Raw genomic sequence first — 12,879 nt, forward strand, 5'->3', positions numbered from 1 at the left:
GAAGCAGCTGCAGCAGTGCCATTGTAGCATTTTAAGTATAGACATCAGGTTGCAGAGAGACAAGCTAAATAATAGCTCTAAGAGACTGATGAACTGCTCTATTCATGCAAAGAGGAAATTAACTAGGGAGCTTAATGATAATTTAAATGTTAACAATTACATCTGTTCTTGCTGATTATTTTAGCAGAAACATCCAGCTAATGTGCTTATCCAGTGTGGTTGGCTATCGCAGAAGTAAGAGATGGAATAGACCTACTGTATTCAGACTGTGGTGTGGGGGGAGGGATAGCTCAGTGGTTTGAGCATTGGCCTGCTAGGTTGTGAGTTCAATCCTTGAGGGGGCCACTTGGGGATCTGGGGCAAAATCAGTACTTGGTCCTGCTAGTGAAGGCAGGGGGCTGGACTCGATGACCTTTCAAGGTCCCTTCCAGTTCTAGGAGATGGGATATTTCTAATTTGCAGCTTGCTCCCTTTTTCCATAGCTCCTTGGAGAGGAGTCAACAAGAACTTAGGATAGGAAGAGAGTAGAAAACCAACGTAGTATGCTAGACACGCTAAGCAGATCTGTTTCTAAGCATTGCAGAGAGTCAGGATGGAGGGCAGTGGAGAAGGAACAAGTCTGTTAGGACCGCCTGAGCAGGCTTTGCAAACAAGGAGTGCAGCTTACTGTTCTTGGTTCTGAAATGACTGGGAAGCCAGTGGAGGTATTTGGGCATGGTTCTGGTGGAAGGGCTGTATTTGTCAAGATCGAGTTTAGTTCCTCAAGAGCTCAGGGAGGCTGTTTGGATAATGATAAAATCATTATCGTCTAGGCAGCCCCAGTATAATAAAGGAAACGGGAAGGGAAGGAGTTCCCTGAGAAGCCCTGTGGGTGATGCACACCAAGAGTGCAGAGACCTGAGAATGTTTTGGAGAAGATCATTGTCTGAACTAAGTCCGGGAAATTGGAGGTTAAAACCACAGAGCTTCTTAACCCACCATGCCCTAGAGTGGATCAGCACACTCAGAGGGAGGAGGACTTAATAAAGATGGGACTTTCCTGTTCCCGGCCAAATATCGCTCCCAGCGCCATGTGTCCGAAACGACAGAATCTGCATCTCCAGTGAAAACAACACCCCTCCACTGACATGCTAAGGGCATGAATCCCCGGGGAGCAGCTGGGAGCGGTAAGTCGGGGCAGAGGCGTCTGTACTGAGAGGACAGGGCAGGATCACAGCAGAGAAATAGCTTCCGGGGAGGGGGGAAGAAAACTGCGCAGAAACCAGGAATTACTGCTCGTGGGAGCACAGTGGGGTTGAAGCGTGAACTGTGTGGCTGGAAAGGGATCAGATAGCAAACCAGTGTCTGGGGGTCGGTGCATCTGCAGTCCAGCAGAAGGTCCCCACTGCACCAGCCTGTTAGGGGCAGCACATTAAAAGCTGAGCTGCCACCCCCTAGGATCCTCCTAGGTTTAATTTAAAAGGGGGCATGGAGTAAAGTCACTCGAGAGCCAACAGGGAGGTTCATTGGGATTTCCCTCGGGAATATTATTATTGCTACTTTGTCCCAAGAGCTTAGCCAATATTTGGGGCTTCGAAGGGTTGTTTCTGTTAGGAGGAGAAATAGAGTATATGAATCAGCTATAGTCTCTGGTGCACTCCTGTTTAGTTACAAAGAACATACACAAAGTCCTGTTTCCCTGCACATAGTAGCAGCCAATGTCCTTGGTCACTTTTCAAGCTTGCTTTTCCAGCGAGTCCTGTGCCCCAAGGAGCTCTGTCTCTCTGCTCCTTCTCAGAGCCACTCTCACAATGGATATTGGCTTTGGCACACATACAGCTTGTCAAATCCAATCCTCTAAGAACATAAGAATGGCCCTCCTGAGTCAGACCTAGGGTCCATCTAGCCGAGTATCCTGTCTTCTGACAGTGGCCAGTGCCAGGTGCCCCAGAGGGAATGAACAGAACAGGTAATCATCAAGTGATCCATCCCCTGTCGCTCATTCCCAGCTTCTGGCAAACAGAGGCTAAAGACACCATTCCTGCCCATCCTGGCTAATAGCCATTGATGGACCTATCCTCCATGAATTTATCTAGTTCTTTTTTTAACCCTGTTATGGTCTTGGCCTTCACAACATCCTCTGGCAAAGAGTTCCACAGGTTGACTGTGCGTTGTGTGAAGAAATACTTCCTTTTATTTGATTTAAACCTCCTGCCTATTAATTTCATTTGGTGACCCCTAGTTCTTGTGTTATGAGAAGTAGTAAACAACACTTCCTTATCTACTTTCTCTATACCAGTCATCATTTTATACAGCTCAATCATACCTCCCCTTAGTCGTCTCTTTTCCAAGCTAAAAAGTCCCAGTTTTATTAATCTCTTCTTATATGGAAGCCGTTTCATACCCCTAATGATTTTTGTTGCCCTTTTCCAATTACAATTTATCTTTTTTGAGATGGGGTGACCACATCTTCACACAGTATTCAAGATGTGGGCATACCATGGATTTATATAGAGACAACATGATATTTTCTGTCCTATTATTTATCCCTTTCTTAATTATTCCCAGCATTCTGTTCGCTTTTTTGACTTTCTCTGCACATTGATTGGATGTTTTCAGAGAACTATCCACAACGACCCCAAGATCTCTTTCTTGAGTGGTAACAGCTAATTTAGACCTCATCATTTTATATGTATAGTTGGGATTATGCTTTTTCAACCCATTTGCCTGGTACTGAAGTCAGGCTTACAGGCCTGTAATTGCCGGGATCACCTAGATCAGTGGTTTTCAAACTGCGGGTTGCGACCCACCACTGGGTCACGGAATGGAAGGGACGGGGTTGCGGTAGCCCTGGCCATTAAAAGTCCCGTCAGCAGTGCTGCCCAGCTAAGGCAGGCTAGATCCTACCTGTTCTTACACCGCGCTGCGCCCCGGAAGTGGCCAGCAGCAGGTCTGGCTCCTAGGTGGGGGTGGCCATGGGGCTCCGTGTGTGCAGGGCCAGTGCAAGGAAGTTTTGTGCCCTAGGCGAAACTTCCACCTTGTGCCCCCTCTCCCCCAGCCCTGCGGCAGCTCCCCGCCCCCCCCCGCCCTGAGGCGCCCTCCCCATGGCAGCTCCCCCCTGCCCTGAGATGCGCCCCCCCGCGGCAGCTCCCCACCCCAGCTCACCTCTGCTCCGCCTCCTCCCCGAGCACGCCGCCCCCACTCTAATTCTCCTCCCCTCCCAGGCTTGCGGCGCCAAACAGCTGATTGGTGCCGCAAGCCTGGGAGGCGGGAGAAGTGGAGCGTCCGCTGCACTGGGAGAGGGAGTCTGAGCCACACGTGTCAGCGCGCCACCAGCAGCCCAGCCCAGGAACGCTGTAAAAAAAAAAAAAATTGGGGGCACTGCATTTTGGCGCCCCCAAATCTTGGCGCCCTAGGCAACCGCCTAGTTTGCCTTAATGGTAGCACCGGCCCTGTGTGCGAGGCCCGTGCCCCAAGCACTAGCTCTGCACTCCCATTGGCTGGGAACCAGCCAATGGGAGCTGGGGTGGTTGACGCCTGTGGGCGAGAGTCACGCGGAGCTGCTTGTGCACCTCCGCCTAGGAGCTGGACCTGCTGATGGCCGCTTTCGGGGCGCAACGCTGTCCACGGTGCCAGGACAGACAGGAAGCCTGCCTTAGCACCCCCGCAGTGCCGCTGACTGGAAGCCGCCTGAGGTAAGCCCTCGCCCCAATCCCCTGCCCCAGCCCTGAGCCCCCCCAACCCACAGCCCCTTCCTGCACCCCAAACCCCTCATCCTCAGACCCACCCCATAGCCTGCACTCCCAGTCCAGAGCCCTGACCCCCTCCCGCACCCCAACCTTCTGCCCCAGCCCTGAGCCCCTCCCACACCCCAAACCCCTCATACTCGTGATCCAACAGAGCTGGGAATTAACCATTTTCTTCAACTGGGTCACCAGAAAAAAAATTTGAAAACCACTGCTCTAGATCCTGCATTTGCAATCAGTCCAAGGGAAATCCATCAGACTACACAGTTTAACCCTGTTCAAGCTTTGCCATGCAGCAGATTGCCTTGGGAAGTAGCTTCTATTGCCTCCAGTTATCACTTCCTTTTATTTGATTTAAACCTCCTGCCTATTAATTTCATTTGGTGACCCCTAGTTCTTGTGTTATGAGACATAGTAAGTAGGGACTTAATTGCTCTTTTCCTTTAGCCCTGAAGAAGGGTGATTACCCACTTACCGACTTTAATTAGGTCTGTGATTGATCAGTGGAATAAAAGACAGCCATTAATGGTAGCCATTAACACCTTCCAGTATAACATTCTTTTAAATCTAGCACTCCCCACTGGATCCCCACACATTCAATTAATTATCTGGGGAAGCACATTATTTAGAGACTGTGACCAGTATGCTTCTCTTGTTCTCTTTGGGCCAGTTCCTGGGTCTGTCTGCACAGTGGGCAAGGGAGGAGTATGTATGCAAAAGTGGCTTAAAGCTCACCTTTGCACTCCCTGGATCCTGCTTCTGCCTCTGTGCAGGGCCCTCTCCTCCAGCAAAGAAAAGGGCTGAGTTTCAAATCCTCACATTTTATTTGTAACAGGTATTCAAGCATTTAGTAATTCAGTTGCCACCTGTTTTATTTCCCTGGACGCAGGGTTGCCAGTCCCCCAAACTGCTGCAATCTCTTAGATGGAACGAGGGAAAGAGCCATGTGTCCCCAATCTTCATGCCTCCATAGACAGGGAGATCCCAAGACGTGCCCATCCAGGTGAGGAATAAGTCAGAGCAACCCAGGAAACATCAGTGGGTGAAATATAAATGTTGGGATTCCAACAAAACTGTTGTGAGTTTGCCTGTTTCTGTCTTGTCTCATCTATAGACCCGGTCAGGAATCTTCCATCAAAATGTTTTTTCAACAAAAAACGCAGTTTGCACAAAATCAACATTTTCCAAGGGAAATTTTGATTTTGCAAATATTTTTCAATTTTTTATCAGACAACTCAAAATAAGATACTTTGTTTTGTGTTGGGTCAATCCAAATATAAACATTTGAATTTGTTTACCAGTGTGCTAGCTTTTTGCTACTTTTATGTCTAAATCTTAGGCTTCTCCATGGCCAGTTATAGGCAGGAATACTCATCTGTGATCTGTTCTGCTGATTAATATTGTTATTATTCATTTATATTATGGTACAGCCCAAAGGCTTCAGTCAGGATTAGAGCTGAAGTTGTGCTGGGTGATGAAGACAGACCCTATTGCAGGGAGTTTACAGTCCAAAAGATCTTCAGCAGTGATAAAAAACATGAATAATAATAATGTGCATTTATTTAGTCCATTCTATCCTAGAGCTGTGATGTTTGTCAGGGTGATTTTAGTGACAGGGCTTGTCTACATTTAAACATGACATTGTCACCGCTGTAGTGCTTCTGTAGTGCTTCAGTGTAGACACTACCTGTGCCAACACGAGAGGTTCTCCTATGGGCATAGGTAATGCATTTCTCCCTGAGAGACAGTGAATCAAACTGTTGTATTGTGGGCCACTTTAACATTAATCTGTGTTCTCCAGAGCTGCTGCATTGCTTCATGGAAGTTGTAGTTCAGGTGTCTGATGCTGCCATTCTCTTCTGTGGGCCAGGCTCCCTGGCTGGATCGCATCTCCCATGATGCACCACAGTCTCCCCTCTGGTAGAACCACTCGAGTGCATCATGTCTGCATGTCAATTTTCATGATGCATTGCAGTCGTGAAACATGTAGGCCAGCCAGGAATCCTGTCACATAGAGGAGAATGGGTTATGCTACATGGGGATGAACTACAACTCATCTGAAGTACCACAGCAGCTCTCAAGCAGACACAGTTCAATATGGAAGTGAGCTGAAAGGAAACATTTCCATTTGGTTCAACAAACCAAACCAAAACATGTTGATTCAGAACTGTCAAAATGTTTCAGTGAAAAATATAGAAAAGAAATGTTTAGACATTTCGGAACTGAAATTTTTCTGAACTTTTTGTTCTGCAAAAAATTTCAATATTTTTGCTTTTTGTTCCAGTTCGGGACAAATATCAAAAGATCATGATTTCCTGTGGGGTGGAATTTTTGTTTTTCGATCAGCCCTAATCTCAGTATTGTAGCCAGCAGTTAAAGCAGAGGCTCTCAACCAGGGGCATGCATACCCCTGGGGGTATGCAGAGGTCTTCCAGGGGGTACATCAACTCATCTGGATATTTGCCTAGTTTTACAACAGGCTACATAAAAAGCACTACCAAACTCAATAAAAACTAAAATTTCATACAGACTATGGTTTATTTATACAGCTCTATATATTATACACTGAAAAGTAAGTACAATATTTACATTCCAATTGATGTATTTTATAATTATGTGGTAAAAATGAGAAAGTAAGCAATTTTTCAGGAATAGTGTGCTGTGACACTTTTGTATTTTTAGGTCTTATTTTGTAAGCAAGTAGTTTTTAAGTGAGGTGAAACATAGGGATACAGAAGACAAATCAGACTCCTAAAAGGGGTACAGTAGTCTGGAAAGGTTGAGAGCCACTGTGTTAGAGTAACTGGAAAGCAGATGCCAATTATTGTTTAACATTAGTCCTGACAGACTGCTAGCATTCCCCCACCTAACCAGTGTACTATAGCAGAAACTATCCTGTTCACAAGTGTTGCATTGAGTTCTGAAGGTGATAAGGGACATAATCATTACTTTCTTCTATGGCTGTGAGTTCCATAGTGCGGGGCCAGCTTCTGGGGATGTTCTGGGGAAAGGTGTGACAGAGTGGGATATGTCTGTACCCAACTGTGAACTCCATTTTGTGTTTCAACCTCCATCTTGATTGTAACCTTCATTGTGACCTTCACTTAATAGTAGAACCTCCAATTTGGATTAGAACATCCATTTTGTATTAGGGTTTGACACCTAGTTGAATGACAATGGCTTTATCTACACTTGAAACTTATGCTAGCAAAGCTATGTCAGCGGTGTGAAAAAAACACACACCCTAGCTGACATAGCTAGGCTGACAAAACCGCCAGTATAGACAAAGCAGTGCTATCAGAAGAGGGCTTCTGTCAATATAGCTAACATCATTCAGGGAGATACTGTTCCTACACTGGCAGAAAATCTCCTTCTGTCAGCATATGCTGCAGCTACACTAGGGGCTGGCATAGGCTGTGTAATGTAGACATAGTCTATGGCTGAGAAGCCACCATAGAGCAATCATGGGCCATCGACTTTGGTTGTCTCTCAACTACTGGCCCACTGCAAGGGGATAGTGGACTCTCCACAGAAACCTGACTGGAATTTCCTAGTTGGAGCACATGGGCAAAAAGAGACAGAGGCTGTATTTAAGAGGGGAGGGCTTCTCTGAGCAAGGGGACCAACCACCACCACATGTCAGAAGCCTCTAGGCTAGAGAGCGAGGACAAGGCAGGAGGGTCTGCCTAGCCTGAAGCATTGACCAGACCCTGGATTTGTGGGGTGAGATCAGAGTAAGAGAGCGAGGTGGAAGCATTGCAGGACTGTTTGTTATTTTGCAAAGATCTATAACTCTCCAGTGCTCTCTTAAGAGTAAAAGTGGCTGTGGTTAAGAAATGCCTTCACTAAACCTGTAAGGGGCTTAACTGAGCAGCTCGGTGCCCACACCTAGATGAGGTTCTGAGGGCACATGTCAGGCCTGGCCGACACCTAAAAATTAGGTTGACATAGCAACATCATTCAGGGCTGTGAAAAATGTTGCGCCCTGTGCAACATAGCTAGGTCAACTTAACCCCTCTGTAAGGCAGCTAGACAGAAGACTTATTCGTCACCCTAGCTACTGCCTTTTGGAGAGGTTGATTACCTACTTTGATGGGAAAAGTCTTTCAGTCAATGTAGGAAGCAACTACACTATGGCAGTACAGTGGCAGAGCTGCAGTGCCATAGCTGTGCCACTCCAGTGCAGACGCACTCTAAGCAACTAAGGGCTTGGCCTGGTTTGGGGTTTAAGACAGCTGCCTGCAGAGCCCCACATCCCTTGGAAGGATGGCAGGCACGGCAGCTGGGAACGGTGATTAGTCACTACCCAGACCCGGGGGTATAGAAGCATGTGGGATCCAGCAGTTGGGTCCGTTCACAACAGACTGGTGTCAGTCCAGAAGGACGAATTGGTCCAGATTGTGATAAAAAGCTCAGGTGATTTTTTTTTTCTCCTGTTTTATGATCTTATCAAAGGGTCTGATTCAGCACTCATTGACGTGATTGGAAAGACTGCTTTTGACTTTGATGGGCTTAGGATCAGGCTGTAAAGTTTTCAGATTTGTGACAAACTCTTTGCAATTCTCTTGGCTGAGGTACCCTTTCCCCCAGACACAGGGATGAACCATGTCTCGATTCTCTCTTTATTCCAGCAGGTGATGGGATCATGAGTGAAAACGAGGAGGAGAATCCACCTCTTCAGACAGAGGAACTAAGTGTAGCATTGTCAGAAAAATCCAAAGGGAAAGATTCACAGAGCCCTGACTGGGAAGATGACTGTGAGGATGAGTGGGGGACAGAAAATCAGGAGAGAAATCTTCCAGGAAAGAAATGGGGTGAATCTCCTCCCCGAGAGAGAGGTTTCAGGAAACTCAAAGACATCATTGCCCAGCAGAGGCCTCACACTGGAGAGAAACCTCATAAATGTCCTGACTGTGGGAAGAGCTTTAGTCGGAGATCAAACCTCATTCAGCACCAGAGGACCCACACAGGCCAGAGACCTTATGAGTGCCCTGAGTGTGGAAAAACCTTCAGCCTGCGCTCGACACTTACAAGACATCAGCGAACCCACCTGCAGGAGAAGCCCTATAAATGCACAGAGTGTGGGAAGAGCTTCCGCCAGAGCTCAGACCTGATCGCTCACCAGCGAGTGCACACAGGAGAGACACCGTACCGGTGTGCTGTGTGCGGGAAGAGCTTTGGGCGGAGCTCCAACCTGAGCCAGCACCAGACCACGCACATGGGGGAGAGACCCTATCAATGTGCTGACTGCCTGAAAAGCTTCCGGAGCAGTTCGGCCCTGGTGCAGCACCAGAGGAGCCACACGGGAGAGAAACCCTATCAGTGCTCGGAATGCAGGAGCCGCTTCCTGCAGAGCTCGGACCTGATCAAACACCAGAGGATCCACACCGGGGAGAGGCCCTACCAGTGCCCCGCCTGTGGGAAATGCTTCAGCCAGAGCTCCTCACTCACTGAGCACCAGAGGACCCACACCGGGGAGCGACCCTACCATTGCACTGAGTGCGGGAAACGTTTCTGCCAGAGCTCCACACTCATCCAGCACCAGAGGATCCATACGGGGGAGAAGCCCTACAGATGCACTGAGTGTGGAAAGAGCTTCTGCCGGAGCTCCAATCTGAATCAGCACCTGACAATCCACATGATAAAGAAACCTCATCGGTGCACTGACTGTGGGAGGGGCTTCAGTCAGCTCACTAACCTTATTATACACCAGAGAATCCACTCTGGAGAGACACCCTAGGACAGGGGTTCTCAAACTTTTGTATTGGTGACCCCTTTCACACAGCAAGCATCTGAGTGCGAACCTCCCCCCCCCCCCAAATTAAAAACATTTTTAAAATATTTAATTCTATTATAAATTCTGGAGGTGAAGTGGGGTTTGGGGATGGAGGGTGACAGCTCATGACCCCCCATGTAATAATCTCGTGACCCCCTGAGGGGTCACGACCCCCAGTTTGAGAATCCCTGCCCTCGGAGCTATGGGGACAGCTTCACGGACCTACCAGCACCAGAAAATACACTCCACACAGAAAGCTTTGCTGGCTGTCTCCCTCCTGGATAGTGGCCTACTCCAGGAGGTTCAATTCAGGGTGGGATTAGGGATATCTTCCTCCACCTTTAAGAGATTTATCAACTGGACAATGTTGCAGAGAAGGATCTGTTCTGTTTTGTTGCTTTTGCTCCACCTACTGCAGAGTGAAACTGATCAGGATCATGCCAGTTTCATTCTGCTGCTGGGGAAGCCCTTTGTTGTACAGTTGGGATCTGAAGAGAGGGGTAGGTGGAGGAAAATGACAGGGAGGGTCAGAGCCAGACAGAAGTAAGTGGGAAGGTAATATTGCTCAGGGCTGTTTCCAGAGACTATCTTTATCTACAGCTCCCATGTAATATATAATATACCTTCTAGGGCAGATGTCGATAGATACACACAGCTAGGGTATATTGGCTTCACATGTGCAGAACTACTACAAAGCAGTGACTTACTGTAGCTTTCTCACGCGCTATGGAGTGGACATCAACATACCAAGGTGGTCAAACTGGGTTGGGAGAAAACAGTATCTAGTGCTTGGATCCTTCGGGGAGAAGACAAACACTGCAGTGTTCACATGAAGTACAGGCCACTAGTGAGGTAATGGGATTGTGTGAAGTCCATAAACTGGGGCCACTGTCAGGTATTTAATTCTATACTAGACATGCGTTCCATAAAGAGGCCAGAAAGTCCTCAGGTACTCAGCAGAATATGAGGAGCTGTTGTGGCCACTGCATGCGATCCCAACTCTAAATACACAGTCTTCCCCCTCTCACACCCAGTCTTCCTGATAGTAACAAATATGCATTCAGCAATGCTAATGAGCAGCAGAGGTGGATTAAGATATATTGGGGCCTGGGCACAAAGACCGTTTGTCGAACCCCCACCACCATGGAGCCACGCCCCCTGCTCCTCCCCTTCCCCCCAAGGCCCCACTCCCTGGCCTGGCCAGAAGCCGGGCCATGGTAAGAGCTGCCCAGGGAGCCTGGGACACTGTGGGGAGCCTGGGGGGAAGGGACAAGGGCTGGGGGCTGATCTTGGGCACCTCGTGATCTTGGCCCCCAAGTCAGGTGCAGGGTCCGGGGCTCCCCAGAGCTGCCCAGGCTCCCTGCCCCCAGCCCCAGCTGTCGCTCTGCTCCCAGCTGCACCCCCACTCACAGCCCCTGACTGTGGGCCCCAGCCCAGCTCCTGGCCCTGGCTCCTGGGGGGCAGGAGGGGGCATAGACCAGGTAAGGGGGCACCTAACTGAAAAAGTTTGGGGATCCCTGGCCTAGGGTGACCATACGTCCCCTTTTTGCCCCAGACGTTCTGACGTTTTGGGCAAAACTGGGTATTTGGCCTATTTGCTCTTGTCAACTGATCACCAGCTGGCAAGAGCAAACAGTACAAATGCTCAGTTTTGCCACAAAGGAGCTTGGGTGTGTGTGTGAAAAGTGGGGCTCAGTGGGGTGAGTGATGGGGCTTGGCAGGGGTCTGAGCAGTGGGGCCTGGGCCAGCCCTGCATGGGGGAGGAAGGGAGGAGGGCCAGCTCTGCGTGGAGGGAGAGGGGCTTGGGCGAGCTCCGTGCCATGCAGGGGTGAGGGAAAGGAAGAAGAGGCTCAGAGCAGTTACATGCCACATAGGGGGATGTCCTCAGGGGCCTTGATCCAGTGCCGTGCGGCCTTGATCCAGTGCTGCGCTGCATGGGGCAGGGACGGGGGCCCTCAGTTGTGTGCCACGCTGCACTGGGCGGGGGGGGGGGGGGCGCTCAGGCCAGCTCAGCGTGGGCTTGGGCAAGCAGCGCTCAGCCAGCGCTGCCTGGAGGCGGGGGGAATTGGTCACCATCCTTCCACAGGCTTCCCGCTGGGCTGGAGATGGGGCCTCAGAGGGAAGAGGAGGAGTGGGGAGGGGGAGAGAAGAGGAGCAGAAGGCAGGACTAGAGTTCCAGCCGCTGCAAATTGACCGGGCCCCCTGGGCATGGCTAGAGCCCTGCGCAGATACACGCCCTGCCCCCATCCCTTCCACTCAGCTGTCTGCGTCTCCTGTCTGGGGGCATCTGCCCACTTGAACACACAAGTGTGCCCAGGGACAGCTGTCTGCCCCAGTGAGTGGGGATGGGGGTGGTACAGCTGTGCCAGAGAGGCTGTCGGCATGGGAGGCTGGTTCCTGGGAACGGCGGCCCCACGTTCTGCTCCTTTCATTGCTGCGGTTCCCGGGAAAGCCCTGCGGTTCCACGGATACCGATTTATATCCACAGATATCCGCATCCATGGATATAGATTTGTATCTGTGCAGGGCTATATTGACAGGCACTCTCCAAAGCACCCGGTACCGTCTCTAGTTGAGAAAATAAAGTAGCAACAATGGCAGAGCTAGACCATGTGCCACTGAATAACTTTGTAGTAAAAGACATTGTGCAGCAATACCCAAGGAATCCCTGTATAATGATCTAGTAATGCCCTTCACATGGAACAAAAGGAATATATGGCCTGATTCTCCACTGCCTTGTACCTCGTGTCATCATTTACATCTGTTTAGAGTGGGTGTAAAATGTTACCATTCTCACTTGGCTGGGTTTTACACTCAGCACAGGGATAAGTGGTTACACAAGGTACAAAATCAGGTCCATAATTTCCCTGGTAGATGGGGGACATGGTACATTATTCTTTAGCAAGCTATAAAAAGGGGAAGCAGAGGCAGTCTTGACACTATTGGATGCTATTGGAAATGGAGCCAGTGGTGACACTGAGCAGAGATGCTGTGGACCACAACCCAAAGTGTGTGCAGCCTGGGTGTGTCTGCACAAAGATGTGTGCTTAGTAAATCCTAAGCATGTAGCCACATTTGGTGCAGGTATAATTCATGGTAAACTGATAATAGGAGGGGGCTATAGAGTTTGTAACATTTCTAAATGCTCATTTGTTACTGTTTAAGATAAATAGAATCTTAATATTATTAATTGAAGTCTGGAGATCCTGCATTGGCATCAGCATTCCCTCAGAGCTTGCTGATCCCGAGAACACTGAAAAGTATAAAGCAACTCATTTATATAGTTCCATGTTGTTGGTTTTGTACATAATTGCTTGTACCTATACAATCTGTGCATGCTTGCACCTCTGTACTTAACTATGAAGGTAGATTCCTCTT

The 12,879-nt window shown here is 49.0% G+C and overlaps 1 protein-coding gene across 7 annotated transcripts; it reads left to right on the forward strand.

Moving 5' to 3' along the window:
- The first annotated feature begins 1,040 nt into the window (after positions 1 to 1,040).
- On the forward strand, positions 1,041 to 11,454 carry LOC128830501 (zinc finger protein 239-like). 7 transcript variants are annotated; one of them, XM_054016339.1, is made up of 3 exons: positions 1,085 to 1,166; positions 4,615 to 4,728; positions 8,357 to 11,454. In XM_054016339.1, exons 2-3 carry the CDS (start codon positions 4,650 to 4,652, stop codon positions 9,463 to 9,465), a joined length of 1,188 nt encoding a protein of 395 aa, XP_053872314.1. In that variant the 5' UTR covers positions 1,085 to 1,166; positions 4,615 to 4,649; the 3' UTR covers positions 9,466 to 11,454. The 7 variants fall into 7 exon arrangements, with proteins under 7 accessions (XP_053872317.1, XP_053872319.1, XP_053872314.1 ...); XM_054016341.1 differs by having other exon boundaries at positions 8,360 to 11,454; XM_054016340.1 differs by lacking the exon at positions 1,085 to 1,166 and adding an exon at positions 3,541 to 3,674.
- The last annotated feature ends 1,425 nt before the right edge of the window (positions 11,455 to 12,879 follow it).

Source organism: Malaclemys terrapin, chromosome 1 (genome assembly GCF_027887155.1).
Source record: "Malaclemys terrapin pileata isolate rMalTer1 chromosome 1, rMalTer1.hap1, whole genome shotgun sequence".
Classification (NCBI taxonomy): Eukaryota; Metazoa; Chordata; order Testudines; family Emydidae; genus Malaclemys; species Malaclemys terrapin.

Excerpts from the sequence above, each read along its gene's own strand:
- LOC128830501 (XM_054016339.1), top strand. The coding sequence starts at position 4,650 with ATGGAACGAGGGAAAGAGCCATGTGTCCCCAATCTTCATGCCTCCATA. Across the intron at positions 4,729-8,356 it reads CCCAAGACGTGCCCATCCAG|CAGGTGATGGGATCATGAGT; the intron begins GTGAGGAATAAG and ends TCTTTATTCCAG.